The 20,548-nt window shown below is 34.7% G+C and overlaps 2 protein-coding genes across 2 annotated transcripts in view; one reads left to right on the forward strand and one right to left on the reverse strand.

The window, feature by feature from the left end:
* Nucleotides 1–2,025: 2,025 nt before the first annotated feature.
* On the forward strand, nt 2,026–14,755 carry clul1 (clusterin-like 1 (retinal)). The gene is made up of 7 exons (XM_087810379.1): nt 2,026–2,211; nt 2,270–2,440; nt 3,299–3,737; nt 12,559–12,678; nt 12,745–12,959; nt 14,483–14,640; nt 14,740–14,755. Exons 1-7 carry the CDS (start codon nt 2,041–2,043, stop codon nt 14,753–14,755), a joined length of 1,290 nt encoding a protein of 429 aa, XP_087666505.1. The 5' UTR covers nt 2,026–2,040.
* A 2,622-nt stretch (nt 14,756–17,377) lies between these two features.
* yes1 (YES proto-oncogene 1, Src family tyrosine kinase) overlaps nt 17,378–20,548 on the reverse strand; it is a 36,046-nt gene continuing 32,875 nt past the window's right edge. The window contains exons 10-12 of the mRNA XM_087810334.1: nt 18,898–19,051; nt 18,691–18,822; nt 17,378–17,733 (exon numbers count right to left, since the gene is read on the reverse strand). Of these exons, the coding sequence (XP_087666460.1) occupies nt 17,525–17,733; nt 18,691–18,822; nt 18,898–19,051 (495 nt within the window). The 3' untranslated portion in view covers nt 17,378–17,524. The remainder of the gene's footprint in view (nt 17,734–18,690; nt 18,823–18,897; nt 19,052–20,548) is intronic.

A 20,548-nucleotide genomic window follows, 5' to 3' on the forward strand; every position in this document is an offset into this window, starting at 1 on the left:
TCTTCCATGATTTGTTTTCCAATAGGATCCTCTCTTGAGTTGAGACACGTAAAAAACATCTGCTTTTAACACAACTTCTTCAGGTCTATTTTTAAAAGTGTTGTCATGTGGCTTCGATCACAATGTTGTTCTCACACACGAACAAAAAAACTGTATTTTCTCTTCGACCGTTCAGCTCCTATGTGGGCCATCATGTCAGAACCTCCTCCTCCCCGCTGTGTTATAAGAACCAGGTGCGGAAGGTGGACCCGGGCTCCGGGGTTCTCGCCTGGTACTGATTAGTGTCCTGAGAAAACCACTTTTAGGGGTCACGGCGTGCAAAGAGAGCACATATTTGTAGAGCTGGTGAAGAGCCGAGGGGGGGTGGGGGGGCAGAGGAAGCGTTGAAACGACATCTGTAATATGTACATCTAACGTCCGTGTCATTGTTATTCTCTAAATAGACGCTCGGAGCATGTGATTGATCGCTAAGCCTTATCGGCCTCTTATGCAAAACAGACGTGTCCGTTCTAAATACTGGATTAACGGGCATCCACATCAACCAAAGTCTCTAAGAGGATCATGCCCGAGTGGATAGAGCAGAAATAGACTGCAGCACTTTCCAGTCACTTCACCGCCACACGCAGGACATTGTTCTCCCTCAACAAACCTGTTCACAGTAAGTTTATTGTGTTTTGTTGAACCTTAGAGTAGAGACGTGTGCGTGTGCTTTAATAATAATAACATTTACTGGCTATTCAACCTGATCTAAATACAATATATATTGATTTTACACTGTGTTTCTAGAGCAGGGGATTGAAAATGTTCATTTAATCCAACGATAAAGTCAAACATGTATCAACGATCTGCGTGGGAACTCGACGGGGGGTGAATAAGACATACTTGCTTCTTAACCCTTTAATTCATTAAGTCTGACCCTATTTGGTTCAAATCCCAGCCGGGCAGGTGCAGAGACACGCAGGCTTGTTCTTTGTTGTGTTTTTTTTAAGATCAAATGATGCTTAGAATTGTTGCAATTCTTGTGCGATGTTGTGACAAAGTTACATGTTTGTTACAACAAAGGCTTGTGTTGTTGTTGTTGTTAGTGTGGTGTGTGTTGTTAAAGTGTGTACATTAGTGTTTTATACATTATATGTGCGCTAAGTATGTGCATGTTTAGAATTAAAGTTGTTTTGTTGCTTTTAAATAATATATTTAATGTATTCTCAAAATCTGAACAAACTTAACTAAAGACATGATATTAATTTATCAAAAACATGTTGTATTCAAGATAAAAACACTTACTCAAATAGTGAAGATTGTTGCAGAGGTCTTCTTCTGCATCCTACAATGTTTATCTGCATCCTACAATAAAAAAAAATAGTTAGAAGCTAATCTGATAGCATGCTAACGCTAGCATAAGGCTAGCTAACTAATAACAACACATGCAGGCTAATAAACAACACCTTCAGATAACAACACAGTCACATGTAAACACATGAAATCACCTTCAGTTTAAGTTAAAAGTTTGACTTGTTGAAAGATAAAAATGAAGTTTTAACGTGGAGTGAAGCCGTTTAGCGTGCTAGCTAACTAGCATTATGATATGAGAGATTCAGAGTTATTTTTTTGTTTTCCATCCATCTTTCTTTTTGTTCTTTAAAGTTTAAAACTTGAGCTATGTTTATTTTCTGTGAACATTTAATTAAGATCTGAATAATAAAAGTCATAAACATACCAGGGATTTTTTTCTTAAATGAATATAATGCATGTAATTTAAGTGTTAAAAGTAATTTGAAGTTTATGTTTAAATTATACTTTATAAGAGAAAAGAAACAACAAGAGAAACTTTTTAACAGGCAGAAACCACGAGCAGAACCAGACCTAGTGTGAATGTACGTTAATGTTTATTTTCAGTTTGTCTTTCCAGTTCCAAGATGAAGTTCCTTCTAAATGTGGCGGTCGTCATGGCGACGCTGGGCAGCATCCAGCCGCAGACGGTCCCGGACGAGGTCTTGACGCGTGAGTCCATTGAATCCTGATGTTCAGGAACATCTGCTGATGGAACCCGTCGATCACCCAGGACTGTCGGCGGAGGGCGAGCGTCTGGTGGGCGAGGAGGTGAGGAAGGCTCTGTACGGAGTCCAGCAGATGAAGGAGGTGATGTGGAGGAACGAGCAGAAGCACGAGCACCTCATGACCTCGCTGGTCCACAGCATGGACAAGAAGAAGGTGAGAGCGTTGGAGGGAGGGAGGAGGAGACGCTGAAGGGTGTGGTCTCCACGAACAGGGGGCGACACAGCTGGCCAAGGACGTGACGGACAAGCTGCAGGAGGCCGAGGACCAGTGCAAGGAGTCGCTGCGGGACGAGTGGGAGGCCTGTAGACCCTGTCTGGAGGACGCATGCAAGAACTTCTACGCCACGACCTGTCGCCGAGGATTCTCCTCATTTCAGACCAAAGTACGAAAGAATTATATTGAAGTATGATTGTAGAGACACGAGTGAAAACAGACTAGAAGTTGATCAACAAGGTTGATCTTCGAATACTTCACAAGTTTTCTTAAATATACATGTTTTTTGTTTGCTTTTATTTCTGTAGAATTACTTGATATTTTATTATTCTTAAATATAAATGTTTGTTTTATACTTTGTCATTTTTTTATAACTTCAATATTTCACATTTCATTAATATACAGCTTTGTTTCTATGTTTAGTGTTTTCAAATTATTTAAATATAATTATTTTTTTCTTTATATATTTTTTCCAGAATTAGTTAAATTTCCTAAATATATATATATTTTTTATTATTTTACTTTTTCAGAATTAACTTTAATTTTATTAAATAAAAATGATTTTGATTGTTTACATTTTATTCAGGATTACTTTAATATTTCTTATATATATTTTCTTCTTTTTAGGATTCCTCAAATATTTGATATTGTTTTTACTTTTGTTAAACTTTTTTTTTAAATTGTTTTAATTTGTATTCAGAATGATTTAAATATTTCTCGTTTCATTAATATTTCATGTAATATTTGTTAATATTATGGTTTTTTTCAGAATTACGTAATATTCAATTAATGTTCACGTTTCTTATTGATTTAATGATATTTTGAATAACATTAATATTTATTATTTAATTAATATTCATGTTTTTCATTGTTTTGTTTTTTTACCTGAGTCACTTTTATTTGTAATTGTTCATAAATATTCATGTTTGTTTTATTGTTTTAATGTGTTCAGAATAAATTCAAAGTTTGTTTTATATTTCATTATATTAATTATTGAATTAATAACCTTTCACTTCTGGTCCCACAGGTCGAGAACTTCTTCCGTCATGTCTCCAAGCGATTCGGACCCACGGAGCCGGTCCTTCTCGAGGAGGTCCTCCAGGTCAGCGAGGGCCCGGATGACTCCGACTCCGCCGTGGTCCGCATCAAAGACTCCTTCAACAGCCTGGTCAACAGGGTCGGGTCTGTGGTCCACCGCTGCGAGACCCTGGTGTCCAGGATGAAGGACAAGCTGGACAAAGTCCTCCGGCTGACCTTCCTCAACCACACGGACCTGCTGAAGAAGGAGGTCTCCTCGGACCCCTACGACCCGGCCCGGGACTCGGGCTTCCTGCAGGGCGTGGGCCTGGACGAGGTGCTGGACTCGTTCTTCGACTTCGGCAAGAGTGTGGTGGAGGAGTTCGGGGCGGTGGTGACTCAGGTGCTGGACAACCTGCAGGAGACCGTGGAGGAGCAGAAGAAGAGAGGTTTGTTGTCGTTTCTACTCAAGACCAGCAGACGTTCAAGACTTGAAGAAAGATGATGGAGATTTAAAACTTGTATAAAATAATCTAATTAAATAAAAACGTTATTTTATATATTTTAAATATACTTTATAGCTACGATAATAATACATTTCACGTAAATGCAGTTGTTGTTGGACTGTTACAGCAAACACTGACATCTAGTGGAGCAACACAGAACAACGTTTTTTGTAAAGAAGCTTCAGTGTTATGTTGTAGAAAAACTTCCAAAATTCCCCAAAAGCTCCAACAAATAACATCGTTCCAGGTCCTAGGTTTGCACTGGGTCCTCCTCCCAATGGGACCTGCCTGGTCATAGGTGGCCGAGAACATTTGCGTATATGTTACTCAATTAAGTTAAACTTATATTAATTTAATAAAGACTGTCGAGAGGGTCTACAACAAAAATAACTTTTTCAAACTGAAGGAGAAAAAGTGTCATAATTAAATGGAAAAACTTTGATAAAGTAAATTAGTAAAAAAACAAACTTGAATAGCAAGTAAGTACTGATTTTAAAAGGTGTAATTATGATTTATATTATTTAATTTGACTATAAATCATTAAATACGATTATTTTATTATTTTTGTGAACCTATTTTTAGTGACTACAGTGTCTGAAGTATGAGTGACTTATGTCTGTGAACAGCATCTTCATCAGTCATTATTAGTCTACAGTATGAGTGACATAAATGTTTGAACAGCATCTTCATCAGTCATTATTAGTCTACAGTATGAGTGACATAAATGTTTGAGCAGCATCTTCATCAATAATTATTAGTCTACAGTATGAGTGACATAAATGTTTGAACAGCATCTTCATCAGTCATTATTAGTCTACAGTATGAGTGACATAAATGTTTGAGCAGCATCTTCATCAATAATTATAAGTCTACAGTATGAGTGACATAAATGTTTGAACAGCATCTTCATCAGTCATTATTAGTCTACAGTATGAGTGACATAAATGTTTGAACAGCATCTTCATCAGTTATTATTAGTCTACAGTATGAGTGACATAAATGTTTGAACAGCATCTTCATCAGTTATTATTAGTCTACAGTATGAGTGACATAAATGTTTGAACAGCATCTTCATCAGTCATTATTAGTCTACAGTATGAGTGACATAAATGTTTGAGCAGCATCTTCATCAGTAATTATTAGTCTACAGTATGAGTGACATAAATGTTTGAGCAGCATCTTCATCAGTAATTATTAGTCTACAGTATGAGTGACATAAATGTTTGAGCAGCATCTTCTTCAGTTATTATTAGTCTACAGTATGAGTGACATAAATGTTTGAACAGCATCTTCATCAGTTATTATTAGTCTACAGTATGAGTGACATAAATGTTTGAACAGCATCTTCATCAGTCATTATTAGTCTACAGTATGAGTGACATAAATGTTTGAGCAGCATCTTCATCAATAATTATTAGTCTACAGTATGAGTGACATAAATGTTTGAACAGCATCTTCATCAGTCATTATTAGTCTACAGTATGAGTGACATAAATGTTTGAGCAGCATCTTCATCAATAATTATAAGTCTACAGTATGAGTGACATAAATGTTTGAACAGCATCTTCATCAGTCATTATTAGTCTACAGTATGAGTGACATAAATGTTTGAGCAGCATCTTCATCAGTTATTATTAGTCTACAGTATGAGTGACATAAATGTTTGAGCAGCATCTTCATCAGTTATTATTAGTCTACAGTATGAGTGACATAAATGTTTGAACAGCATCTTCATCAGTTATTATTAGTCTACAGTATGAGTGACATAAATGTTTGAGCAGCATCTTCATCAGTCATTATTAGTCTACAGTATGAGTGACATAAATGTTTGAGCAGCATCTTCTTCAGTTATTATTAGTCTACAGTATGAGTGACATAAATGTTTGAACAGCATCTTCATCAGTCATTATTAGTCTACAGTATGAGTGACATAAATGTTTGAGCAGCATCTTCATCAGTAATTATTAGTCTACAGTATGAGTGACATAAATGTTTGAGCAGCATCTTCTTCAGTTATTATTAGTCTACAGTATGAGTGACATAAATGTTTGAGCAGCATCTTCATCAGTCATTATTAGTCTACAGTATGAGTGACATAAATGTTTGAGCAGCATCTTCATCAGTTATTATTAGTCTACAGTATGAGTGACATAAATGTTTGAACAGCATCTTCATCAGTCATTATTAGTCTACAGTATGAGTGACATAAATGTTTGAGCAGCATCTTCATCAGTTATTATTAGTCTACAGTATGAGTGACATAAATGTTTGAGCAGCATCTTCATCATTATTATTAGTCTACAGTATGAGTGACATAAATGTTTGAGCAGCATCTTCATCAATAATTATTAGTCTACAGTATGAGTGACATAAATGTTTGAACAGCATCTTCATCAGTCATTATTAGTCTACAGTATGAGTGACATAAATGTTTGAGCAGCATCTTCATCAGTCATTATTAGTCTACAGTATGAGTGACATAAATGTTTGAGCAGCATCTTCATCAGTTATTATTAGTCTACAGTATGAGTGACATAAATGTTTGAACAGCATCTTCATCAGTCATTATTAGTCTACAGTATGAGTGACATAAATGTTTGAGCAGCATCTTCATCAGTTATTATTAGTCTACAGTATGAGTGACATAAATGTTTGAGCAGCATCTTCATCATTATTATTAGTCTACAGTATGAGTGACATAAATGTTTGAGCAGCATCTTCATCAGTAATTATTAGTCTACAGTATGAGTGACATAAATGTTTGAACAGCATCTTCATCAGTCATTATTAGTCTACAGTATGAGTGACATAAATGTTTGAGCAGCATCTTCATCAATAATTATAAGTCTACAGTATGAGTGACATAAATGTTTGAACAGCATCTTCATCAGTCATTATTAGTCTACAGTATGAGTGACATAAATGTTTGAACAGCATCTTCATCAGTTATTATTAGTCTACAGTATGAGTGACATAAATGTTTGAGCAGCATCTTCATCAGTTATTATTAGTCTACAGTATGAGTGACATAAATGTTTGAACAGCATCTTCATCAGTTATTATTAGTCTACAGTATGAGTGACATAAATGTTTGAGCAGCATCTTCATCAGTTATTATTAGTCTACAGTATGAGTGACATAAATGTTTGAACAGCATCTTCATCAGTCATTATTAGTCTACAGTATGAGTGACATAAATGTTTGAGCAGCATCTTCATCAGTTATTATTAGTCTACAGTATGAGTGACATAAATGTTTGAACAGCATCTTCATCAGTCATTATTAGTCTACAGTATGAGTGACATAAATGTTTGAACAGCATATTCATCAGTTATTATTAGTCTACAGTATGAGTGACATAAATGTTTGAACAGCATCTTCATCAGTTATTATTAGTCTACAGTATGAGTGACATAAATGTTTGAACAGCATATTCATCAGTTATTATTAGTCTACAGTATGAGTGACATAAATGTTTGAACAGCATCTTCATCAGTCATTATTAGTCTACAGTATGAGTGACATAAATGTTTGAACAGCATCTTCATCAGTTATTATTAGTCTACAGTATGAGTGACATAAATGTTTGAGCAGCATCTTCATCAGTTATTATTAGTCTACAGTATGAGTGACATAAATGTTTGAACAGCATCTTCATCAGTTATTATTAGTCTACAGTATGAGTGACATAAATGTTTGAACAGCATCTTCATCAGTCATTATTAGTCTACAGTATGAGTGACATAAATGTTTGAGCAGCATCTTCATCAGTTATTATTAGTCTACAGTATGAGTGACATAAATGTTTGAACAGCATATTCATCAGTTATTATTAGTCTACAGTATGAGTGACATAAATGTTTGAGCAGCATCTTCATCAGTTATTATTAGTCTACAGTATGAGTGACATAAATGTTTGAGCAGCATCTTCATCAGTCATTATTAGTCTACAGTATGAGTGACATAAATGTTTGAACAGCATCTTCATCAGTAATTATTAGTCTACAGTATGAGTGACATAAATGTTTGAGCAGCATCTTCATCAGTTATTATTAGTCTACAGTATGAGTGACATAAATGTTTGAGCAGCATCTTCATCAGTCATTATTAGTCTACAGTATGAGTGACATAAATGTTTGAGCAGCATCTTCATCAGTTATTATTAGTCTACAGTATGAGTGACATACATGTTTGAACAGCATCTTCATCAGTCATTATTAGTCTACAGTATGAGTGACATAAATGTTTGAGCAGCATCTTCATCAGTCATTATTAGTCTACAGTATGAGTGACATAAATGTTTGAGCAGCATCTTCATCAGTCATTATTAGTCTACAGTATGAGTGACATAAATGTTTGAGCAGCATCTTCATCAGTAGTTATTAGTCTACAGTATGAGTGACATAAATGTTTGAACAGCATCTTCATCAGTCATTATTAGTCTACAGTATGAGTGACATAAATGTTTGAGCTGCATCTTCATCAGTCATTATTAGTCTACAGTATGAGTGACATAAATGTTTGAGCTGCATCTTCATCAGTCATTATTAGTCTACAGTATGAGTGACATAAATGTTTGAGCAGCATCTTCATCAGTCATTATTAGTCTACAGTATGAGTGACATAAATGTTTGAGCAGCATCTTCATCAGTAGTTATTAGTCTACAGTATGAGTGACATAAATGTTTGAGCAGCATCTTCATCAGTAGTTATTAGTCTACAGTATGAGTGACATAAATGTTTGAGCAGCATCTTCATCAGTTATTATTAGTCTACAGTATGAGTGACATAAATGTTTGAGCAGCATCTTCATCAGTTATTATTAGTCTACAGTATGAGTGACATAAATGTTTGAGCAGCATCTTCATCAGTAGTTATTAGTCTACAGTATGAGTGACATAAATGTTTGAGCAGCATCTTCATCAGTTATTATTAGTCTACAGTATGAGTGACATAAATGTTTGAGCAGCATCTTCATCAGTAATTATTAGTCTACAGTATGAGTGACATAAATGTTTGAGCAGCATCTTCATCAGTTATTATTAGTCTACAGTATGAGTGACATAAATGTTTGAACAGCATCTTCATCAGTAATTATTAGTCTACAGTATGAGTGACATAAATGTTTGAGCAGCATCTTCATCAGTAATTATTAGTCTACAGTATGAGTGACATAAATGTTTGAACAGCATCTTCATCAGTAATTATTAGTCTACAGTATGAGTGACATAAATGTTTGAGCAGCATCTTCATCAGTAATTATTAGTCTACAGTATGAGTGACATAAATGTTTGAGCAGCATCTTCATCAGTCATTATTAGTCTACAGTATGAGTGACATAAATGTTTGAGCAGCATCTTCATCAGTCATTATTAGTCTACAGTATGAGTGACATAAATGTTTGAACAGCATCTTCATCAGTCATTATTAGTCTACAGTATGAGTGACATAAATGTTGAGCAGCATCTTCATCAGTTATTATTAGTCTACAGTATGAGTGACATAAATGTTTGAGCAGCATCTTCATCAGTAGTTATTAGTCTACAGTATGAGTGACATAAATGTTTGAGCAGCATCTTCATCATTATTATTAGTCTACAGTATGAGTGACATAAATGTTTGAGCAGCATCTTCATCAGTAGTTATTAGTCTACAGTATGAGTGACATAAATGTTTGAGCAGCATCTTCATCAGTTATTATTAGTCTACAGTATGAGTGACATAAATGTTTGAGCAGCATCTTCATCAGTTATTATTAGTCTACAGTATGAGTGACATAAATGTTTGAACAGCATCTTCATCAGTCATTATTAGTCTACAGTATGAGTGACATAAATGTTTGAGCAGCATCTTCATCAGTTATTATTAGTCTACAGTATGAGTGACATAAATGTTTGAACAGCATCTTCATCAGTAATTATTAGTCTACAGTATGAGTGACATACATGTTTGAACAGCATCTTCATCAGTAATTATTAGTCTACAGTATGAGTGACATACATGTTTGAACAGCATCTTCATCAGTCATTATTAGTCTACAGTATGAGTGACATAAATGTTTGAGCTGCATCTTCATCAGTCATTATTAGTCTACAGTATGAGTGACATAAATGTTTGAGCAGCATCTTCATCAGTCATTATTAGTCTACAGTATGAGTGACATAAATGTTTGAGCAGCATCTTCATCAGTAGTTATTAGTCTACAGTATGAGTGACATAAATGTTTGAGCAGCATCTTCATCAGTCATTATTAGTCTACAGTATGAGTGACATAAATGTTTGAGCAGCATCTTCATCAGTCATTATTAGTCTACAGTATGAGTGACATAAATGTTTGAGCAGCATCTTCATCAGTCATTATTAGTCTACAGTATGAGTGACATAAATGTTTGAGCAGCATCTTCATCAGTCATTATTAGTCTACAGTATGAGTGACATAAATGTTTGAACAGCATCTTCATCAGTCATTATTAGTCTACAGTATGAGTGACATAAATGTTTGAGCAGCATCTTCATCAGTCATTATTAGTCTACAGTATGAGTGACATAAATGTTTGAGCAGCATCTTCATCAGTAGTTATTAGTCTACAGTATGAGTGACATAAATGTTTGAACAGCATCTTCATCAGTTATTATTAGTCTACAGTATGAGTGACATAAATGTTTGAGCAGCATCTTCATCAGTAATTATTAGTCTACAGTATGAGTGACATAAATGTTTGAGCAGCATCTTCATCAGTAATTATTAGTCTACAGTATGAGTGACATAAATGTTTGAGCAGCATCTTCATCAGTTATTATTAGTCTACAGTATGAGTGACATAAATGTTTGAACAGCATCTTCATCAGTAATTATTAGTCTACAGTATGAGTGACATAAATGTTTGAGCAGCATCTTCATCAGTAATTATTAGTCTACAGTATGAGTGACATACATGTTTGAACAGCATCTTCATCAGTCATTATTAGTCTACAGTATGAGTGACATAAATGTTTGAGCAGCATCTTCATCAGTCATTATTAGTCTACAGTATGAGTGACATAAATGTTTGAGCAGCATCTTCATCAGTTATTATTAGTCTACAGTATGAGTGACATAAATGTTTGAGCAGCATCTTCATCAGTAATTATTAGTCTACAGTATGAGTGACATAAATGTTTGAACAGCATCTTCATCAGTCATTATTAGTCTACAGTATGAGTGACATAAATGTTTGAGCAGCATCTTCATCAGTCATTATTAGTCTACAGTATGAGTGACATAAATGTTTGAACAGCATCTTCATCAGTAATTATTAGTCTACAGTATGAGTGACATAAATGTTTGAACAGCATCTTCATCAGTCATTATTAGTCTACAGTATGAGTGACATAAATGTTTGAGCAGCATCTTCATCAGTCATTATTAGTCTACAGTATGAGTGACATAAATGTTTGAGCAGCATCTTCATCAGTCATTATTAGTCTACAGTATGAGTGACATAAATGTTTGAGCAGCATCTTCATCAGTCATTATTAGTCTACAGTATGAGTGACATAAATGTTTGAACAGCATCTTCATCAGTTATTATTAGTCTACAGTATGAGTGACATAAATGTTTGAGCAGCATCTTCATCAGTAGTTATTAGTCTACAGTATGAGTGACATAAATGTTTGAACAGCATCTTCATCAGTAATTATTAGTCTACAGTATGAGTGACATAAATGTTTGAGCAGCATCTTCATCAGTCATTATTAGTCTACAGTATGAGTGACATAAATGTTTGAGCAGCATCTTCATCAGTCATTATTAGTCTACAGTATGAGTGACATAAATGTTTGAACAGCATCTTCATCAGTCATTATTAGTCTACAGTATGAGTGACATAAATGTTTGAGCAGCATCTTCATCAGTTATTATTAGTCTACAGTATGAGTGACATAAATGTTTGAGCAGCATCTTCATCAGTAGTTATTAGTCTACAGTATGAGTGACATAAATGTTTGAGCAGCATCTTCATCATTATTATTAGTCTACAGTATGAGTGACATAAATGTTTGAGCAGCATCTTCATCAGTAGTTATTAGTCTACAGTATGAGTGACATAAATGTTTGAGCAGCATCTTCATCATTATTATTAGTCTACAGTATGAGTGACATAAATGTTTGAGCAGCATCTTCATCATTATTATTAGTCTACAGTATGAGTGACATAAATGTTTGAGCAGCATCTTCATCAGTAGTTATTAGTCTACAGTATGAGTGACATAAATGTTTGAGCAGCATCTTCATCAGTCATTATTAGTCTACAGTATGAGTGACATAAATGTTTGAGCAGCATCTTCATCATTATTATTAGTCTACAGTATGAGTGACATAAATGTTTGAGCAGCATCTTCATCAGTAGTTATTAGTCTACAGTATGAGTGACATAAATGTTTGAGCAGCATCTTCATCAGTCATTATTAGTCTACAGTATGAGTGACATAAATGTTTGAGCAGCATCTTCATCAGTAATTATTAGTCTACAGTATGAGTGACATACATGTTTGAGCAGCATCTTCATCAGTCATTATTAGTCTACAGTATGAGTGACATAAATGTTTGAGCAGCATCTTCATCAGTAGTTATTAGTCTACAGTATGAGTGACATAAATGTTTGAACAGCATCTTCATCAGTCATTATTAGTCTACAGTATGAGTGACATAAATGTTTGAGCAGCATCTTCATCAGTAATTATTAGTCTACAGTATGAGTGACATAAATCTTCATGTCTCTGCAGCCGTCAACCTCCCTCGCCTGCTGCGCTCCAGGAACCTGTGCCGAGACCTCCGCAAGCAGACGTCCGAGTGTTGGCAGCTGCAGAGCCGGTGTGAAGTGTGTCAGGGAGACCTGCTCACGGGTGAGACTCCACCGCCGCCCGCATCCCACTCTCCGCCGCCCTCACCTAAACCCTCGGCGTCCACAGAGTGTCCGAGCGTGCGGGAGCTGCACGGCGAGCTGGACGAGGTGTCTCAGCTGGTGGAGGTGTCCAGAGAGCAGTACGAGGAGATCCTGTCCATCGTCCAGAGACACACCGACGAGACGGTCAACTGGCTGGGCAGCATGGCGGCCGAGCACGGCTGGGTGGCTCAGGCCGCGACGGGCGACGGGGAACCAGACGTCATCTTCAAGATCACCAAGGTGAGCGAGAGAAGATCGGAGTCAGAACAGTAACAAGTAACTATTGTTACTTCAGAGAAACTACTATAGGTGTTGGAAAATATTTATAATTAAACTAATATAAACGAAACGAGATGAAGAAAATACAACAACATTACATTAAAGTAGCAAAGAAAATCAAACAATGTATTTATTAAAATAACACAAATTACATTTCATTAAATAATGTCATGAGATGTTGATCTTTTTTTACCCTTTTCCCTGATTTAAGAATATTTTATATATATATATATATATATATAATTAAGTAAGTAAGTAAGTAAGTAATATTTATCTATATAGCGCTTTTCGAGACCAGGGTCACAAAGCGCTTTAACAATCAAAACAATACTCAAAAAAGTACATACTTTAAAGATCAAGATAATACTGAGAACAACACAGGAGTTCGAGAAATTCAAGGAAAAGCCTGAACAAATAGAAACGTCTTAAGATGTTTCTTAAAGGAGTCAGTAGATCATCAAGAGCAAAGAGAGAGAAGATCGTTCCAAAGCTTAGGAGCAACAGTCTGAAAAGATTTCTCTCCTCTGGATATATATATAACAAATAATCAACTTTTCATTATTGTTAGTCCTCAAATAAAAAAGATATTTAAGATGGCAACACTTTATACAAAGAAAGTAAATAAGTCAATAAAATAACACAATGTTAGTTTCATGAATCAAATTAGGGACATTTTTAGAAAAGAAAAACTTCAAGAAATCTATGTTTAGAGTTTAGAAAGATTAAGGAAACACGTAAACTATGTTTATTTCATTTACTGAATTAAATAAACATAGTTGCCTGAATTATTCAGGCAACTATAGAATGAATAACATTTAAAATATATATATATTGTAGCGACTGGTGCATTATGGGTCCTCAAGTTCGGCACCATTTTAATAGAATGATGTAATAACCGTTAGCTATTTAGCATATTAGCAACTAAGCGGACACTTAAACTTAAATAACAATTTTTTTTTAGCATTGAGTCAAGTGACTTTAACACACGTTTATTTTATACACAAAACATTTCTACAAACCTTCAGTTGTTCTTTATCAGACGATAAATGATAAGAAATATCGTTATTTTTTCCAGAAAACAGACGCAATTTTAGTTATAAAACAATCAGTGGTGAACTTCCGGAAATTAGCTTTTCAAAATAAAGAACCGGAAGCTTTAACTTTAAAATGTGATCGCTTGTAAATAAAAATATAACAAAAAATAAAACGTCACTTTTTCAGGAAAATATGACGATAATATATACAGTTATTAATTAATCAAAATATGACGATAATATATACAGTTATTAATTAATCAAAATATGACGATAATATATAGAGTTATTAATTAATCATAGGTGATTTTATTTATTTATTTTAAATGTAGTTTATTTCATCGCTTTATATTATAAATATAATATAAACATCAAATGTTCGTTTATTTATAATAAAAAATAATTCCACGCGTGAGGTCAGACTGACGCAGGACCTCGTGTCCCCTGCAGGTGGCGCCGCAGGACAGCGCAGACACCAGGGTGGAGGTGAAGATCCTCAACTCTCCTGCTCTTCTTCTGAGCGTCCCTGGAGACCTGGACCTGCTGGACCAGGCCTTCATCCAGTACGTGACGCAGGAGGCTCTGGAGCAGTTCAAGGAGACCGTCAGGTGAGATGATTGACAGCTGCTCCTGAGATGATGGACAGCTGTCAATCGAGCTCGAGCCTGTGACTATTATTGACCTTTTTCTTCTTCTTTTGGTCACAGATTTGAAGAAGAATAAACTTCCATCAAACCTTCTGAAGATTCTCTCGAGTAAACACTTGTTACAATAAATCTTTACGTAAAATGTTTATTTCAAGGTCAAACTTTCATCTTTTCATAGTTTTTCAGGAGAAATTATATAAAAAGCTTCTTAATTTATACTTAACCAGGTGTTTTACTTCTTTTTAATCGTAATTTATTGACTGTTTTTTCTTGATAACACGTGTAAGTCAACATGTTAGAACTCTTGACTAAAACTCATTTTATATTTACCAAACTTTAAACAGTATCACGTTTATTTTCTGTCCTTAATCCTCATTTTAATACAATTCCAGTGACATAGATTATTTGTTTTACCCTCAAATCTGTTTTTAGTTTACATGGAAATTTTGTCTATAAAATGTTTGTTTTTTGTTCAAAATAAATCTTATTTTCACTAGTTTACAGTTTATTTTTCGAGAAAACTTGAACAGAAACAAGTCTTGACGTGTCACAGACTATTGTTACTTCAGAGAAACTACTAGAGGTGTTGGAAAATATCGCTACGACGATACATCGCGACTTTTTTTTTTTGACAGCATTCAATCAATTTTTTAAAATTACATTTTGGCTTTTGAAATATTATTTTTTATCTTAATTCTTCCATTGTATGCAGTTCAATAAAGTGTTTAAATTAAATCATTTGACTTTTTCTTTTGAATTAACATGTTTTTTCATTTTTGTGTTGCACTTGAACTTTCAGCCTCTAGATGGCAGCAGTCATTATATCCTCCACAGCTAAAGGAAGGATGATGACTAAGGACGAGAGGATACAGGGAATCCAGCAGCATTTAAAGCTGATGTTTGGACATATTTACGAGTCAAGTAATCGCCAATACTACACATATATCCTTGTTACTACACTATCACAACACCAGAGTCAAGTACTGGACAATACTACACATATATCCTTGTTACTACACTATCACAACACCAGAGTCAAGTACTGGACAATACTACACATATATAGTTACTACACTATCACAACACCAGAGTCAAGTACTGGACAATACTACACATATATACTTGTTACTACACTATCACAACACCAGAGTCAAGTACTGGACAATACTACACATATATACTTGTTACTACACTATCACAACACCAGAGTCAAGTACTGGACAATACTACACATATATACTTGTTACTACACTATCACAACACCAGAGTCAAGTACTGGACAATACTACACATATATAGTTACTACACTATCACAACACCAGAGTCAAGTACTGGACAATACTACACATATATCCTTGTTACTACACTATCACAACACCAGAGTCAAGTACTGGACAATACTACACATATATAGTTACTACACTATCACAACACCAGAGTCAAGTACTGGACAATACTACACATATATAGTTACTACACTATCACAACACCAGAGCCAAGTACTGGACAATACTACACATATACAGTTACTACACTATCACAACACCAGAGTCAAGTACTGGACAATACTACACATATATAGTTACTACTCTATCACAACACCAGAGTCAAGTACTGGACAATACTACACATATATAGTTACTACACTATCACAACACCAGAGTCAAGTACTGGACAATACTACACATATATAGTTACTACACTATCACAACACCAGAGCCAAGTACTGGACAATACTACACATATACAGTTACTACACTATCACAACACCAGAGTCAAGTACTGGACAATACTACACATATATAGTTACTACTCTATCACAACACCAGAGTCAAGTACTGGACAATACTACACATATATAGTTACTACACTATCACAACACCAGAGTCAAGTACTGGACAATACTACACATATATATACTTGTTACTACACTATCACAACACCAGAGTCAAGTACTGGACAATACTACACATATATAGTTACTACACTATCACAACACCAGAGTCAAGTACTGGACAATACTACACATATATAGTTACTACACTATCACAACACCAGAGTCAAGTACTGGACAATACTACACATATATACTTGTTACTACACTATCACAACACCAGAGTCAAGTACTGGACAATACTACACATATATACTTGTTACTACACTATCACAACACCAGAGTCAAGTACTGGACAATACTACACATATATACTTGTTACTACACTGTCACTATAGATCTTATCGTTGAGGCTGTATCGTGAATACACAAACCAAATACTATATTTTCAAAATAAAACACCTTTCAGATCGTAGTACTCAATAGAAAATATAATATTGTATTTTCTTCTGCTAACAAACCCTCACTGACGTCGTAACATCAGGTTGTTTATATTTTTCCGCTCAAGTCATCTTCCTGGTGATGGTTTTCATGTCGTGGATCGAAAGAAGAACAAGAATCGAAAGAACTTTTTGAAACATTTATAAAATGTGGAAACAAAACATTGATCAGGATAAAGATTCAAGTCCCAGTCGTCATGCAAACGTCTACATCATTCAAACTCCTCGTATTAAAACCTGCTAAAATACTTTGACTGTACATCTGTTTTCATCGTCCTCGTCCTCCTCGCTCGCTCCACGGCCTCTTAAAAAAAAAACTACAAAAATTCAACCCATGTACATATAAAAATATCAAAGTTGTAAAAAGAATCAGGGAAGTTAGTCGTGACTGGGACCCGGGCAGTGTTATTGATCACAGTGTCGTGGTCGTCCCTGATCGTCCCGGCGGTCCAGGGGACGAGCCTGAACTCGTGGATTGTTGGATTTTTTTCTCCGGGTTTTCGGCGCTCGCTCAAAGGTTGTCTCCCGGCTGGTACTGCGGCTCCGTGGCCGTGAAGTAGTCCTCCAGGAAGGACTGGATGTACTCGAAGGTGGGCCTCTCGTCCGGCTCCTTCTTCCAGCAGAGTCGCATCATCTCGTGCAGGGACTCGGGGCAGCCCTGAGGGCACGGCATCCTGTAGCCGCGCTCCACCTGCTCCAGCACCTCCCGGTTCACCATCCCTGGGAGGACGAGCAGAAGTTCAGGCTCGACGGACGCTCGTCATCATGAAGACACGTCGTGATGGAAAACTACACTTGATTGATTTTTAAAAACTATAAATGTTTTTCAATAAACTGTGTGTAAAATAAAAGAATGTGATTTTTTATTTTACAATTAACATGTAAATATTCTTATTTTGTTCATTTTTGTGTTGCAATTCAACTTGCGGCCACAAGATGGCAGCAGTTACTAGGTCCTCCACTGCCAAGTCATGTGATCCACACACCAATGTCCTCGTTTACACTTTAATTGATCTTGATTTAAATATAAACCATAAAATAACTTTGATGAAAAATTAACATCACAAATAATTAAAAAGAATATTGAGATATTATTATTGAGTACTTATGAGTCATTCACTCATTTTCCAATGGATTTTATTTAAAATGAAAAGATAAACAAGGAGCTATAGAGATGAGTTCACTGAGAGGGAGTGATACAAAAAGGGAACATTTTTAGAAAAGCTTTTACAGTGTTTATTAAGTTAAAAAAGGGATTTTATTTTGGGTAGAGAAACCAAAATAATTAAGTTTTGTAACTTGTAAGTTTGCTAATTTATGTCATTACGAAGTTATCAAATCAATTTTTAACGAATAAAACTGTTATTTCTCTCTGATCCGCAGTAAAAATGCAGTTATTACTGAAAATAACTGTAACCTATCATCATAAAAAAACTATTTATTTATTGTGAAACTTTAAAAGGTGAATAAACTCGGATCACTTCTATATAAACAAGACAATCTAAGGGTTCATTATTTTCTCAACAGTGTTTGAGAGACTAAATGATGACCTTGACGTAACGATCAGCAACGAAAGTTGTTATTGTTTCAGAAATAAAAAAAAAATCAGAGTTTGAGCTGCAGTGCTGGGGGCGAGCAGCAGGGGGCAGCACCGGCGGGAGAAGGCGCGAGTGTTACCTGGATAAGGAACTCTGCCTTTGGTCACCAGCTCGGTCAGGAGGATTCCAAACGACCAGCCGTCAGACTTGATGGTGAAGCGTCCGTACAGAGCGGCTTCTGGCGCCGTCCACTTGATCGGGAACTTGGCTCCTTTGAAAGAAGAGGTCAAATGTCAGGGTTTTTCTTCTTCTGCCGCTCATGATGTCATCAGAGCGCGCCGCTCACCTTGTCTGGCCGTGTACTCGTTGTCCTCGATGAGTCGCGCCAGACCGAAGTCGGCGATCTTGCAGACCAGGTTGTCGGCGACCAGGATGTTGGCGGCTCGCAGGTCTCTGTGGATGTAGTTCATCCTCTCGATGAACGCCATCCCGTCCGCGATCTGAGGAATAGACAAGTTACATTTTTATTTAAACTTTAAACTATTACATTTTAATTTATTTCTTCTTAACCTCGTAAACTTTAAACTATTACATTTGAATTTACTTCTTCTTAACCTCGTAAACTTTAAACTATTACATTTTAATTTACTTCTTCTTAACCTCGTAAACTTTAAACTATTACATTTTAATTTACTTGTTGTTAACCTCGTAAACTTTAAACTATTACATTTTAATTGACTTCTTCTTAACCTCGTAAACTTTAAACTATTACATTTTAATTTACTTCTTCTTAACCTCGTAAACTTTAAACTATTACATTTTAATTTACTTCTTCTTAACCTCGTAAACTTTAAACTATTACATTTTAATTTACTTGTTGTTAACCTCGTAAACTTTAAACTATTACATTTTAATTTACTTCTTGTTAACCTCGTAAACTTTAAACTATTACATTTTAATTTACTTCTTCTTAACCTCGTAAACTTTAAACTATTACATTTTAATTTACTTCTTCTTAACCTCGTAAACTTTAAACTATTACATTTTAATTTACTTGTTGTTAACCTCGTAAACTTTAAACTATTACATTTTAATTGACTTCTTCTTAACCTCGTAAACTTTAAACTATTACATTTTAATTTACTTCTTCTTAACCTCGTAAACTTTAAACTATTACATTTAAATTCACTTGTTGTTAACCTCGTAAACTTTAAACTATTACATTTTAATTTACTTCTTCTTAACCTCGTAAACTTTAAACTATTACATTTTAATTTACTTCTTCTTAACCTCGTAAACTTTAAACTATTACATTTTAATTTACTTCTTCTTAACCTCGTAAACTTTAAACTATTACATTTAAATTTACTTGTTGTTAACCTCGTAAACTTTAAACTATTACATTTTAATTGACTTCTTCTTAACCTCGTAAACTTTAAACTATTACATTTTAATTTACTTCTTCTTAACCTCTTAAACTTTAAACTATTACATTTTAATTTACTTCTTCTTAACCTCGTAAACTTTAAACTATTACATTTTAATTTACTTCTTGTTAACCTCGTAAACTTTAAACTATTACATTTTAATTTACTTGTTGTTAACCTCGTAAACTTTAAACTATTACATTTTAATTTACTTCTTCTTAACCTCGTAAACTTTAAACTATTACATTTTAATTTATTTCTTCTTAACCTCGTAAACTTTAAACTATTACATTTTAATTTACTTCTTCTTAACCTCATAAACTTTAAGCTATTACATTTTAATTTACTTGTTGTTAACCTCGTAAACTTTAAACTATTACATTTTAATTTACTTCTTCTTAACGTCGTAAACTTTAAACTATTACATTTTAATTTACTTCTTCTTAACCTCGTAAACTTTAAACTATTACATTTTAATTTACTTGTTCTTAATCTAGTAAACTTTAAACTATTACATTTTAATTTACTTCTTCTTAACCTCGTAAACTTTAAACTATTACATTTTAATTT

Source organism: Callionymus lyra, chromosome 16 (assembly GCF_982586985.1).
Source record: "Callionymus lyra chromosome 16, fCalLyr1.hap1.1, whole genome shotgun sequence".
In the NCBI taxonomy this organism is placed as follows: domain Eukaryota; kingdom Metazoa; phylum Chordata; class Actinopteri; order Syngnathiformes; family Callionymidae; genus Callionymus; species Callionymus lyra.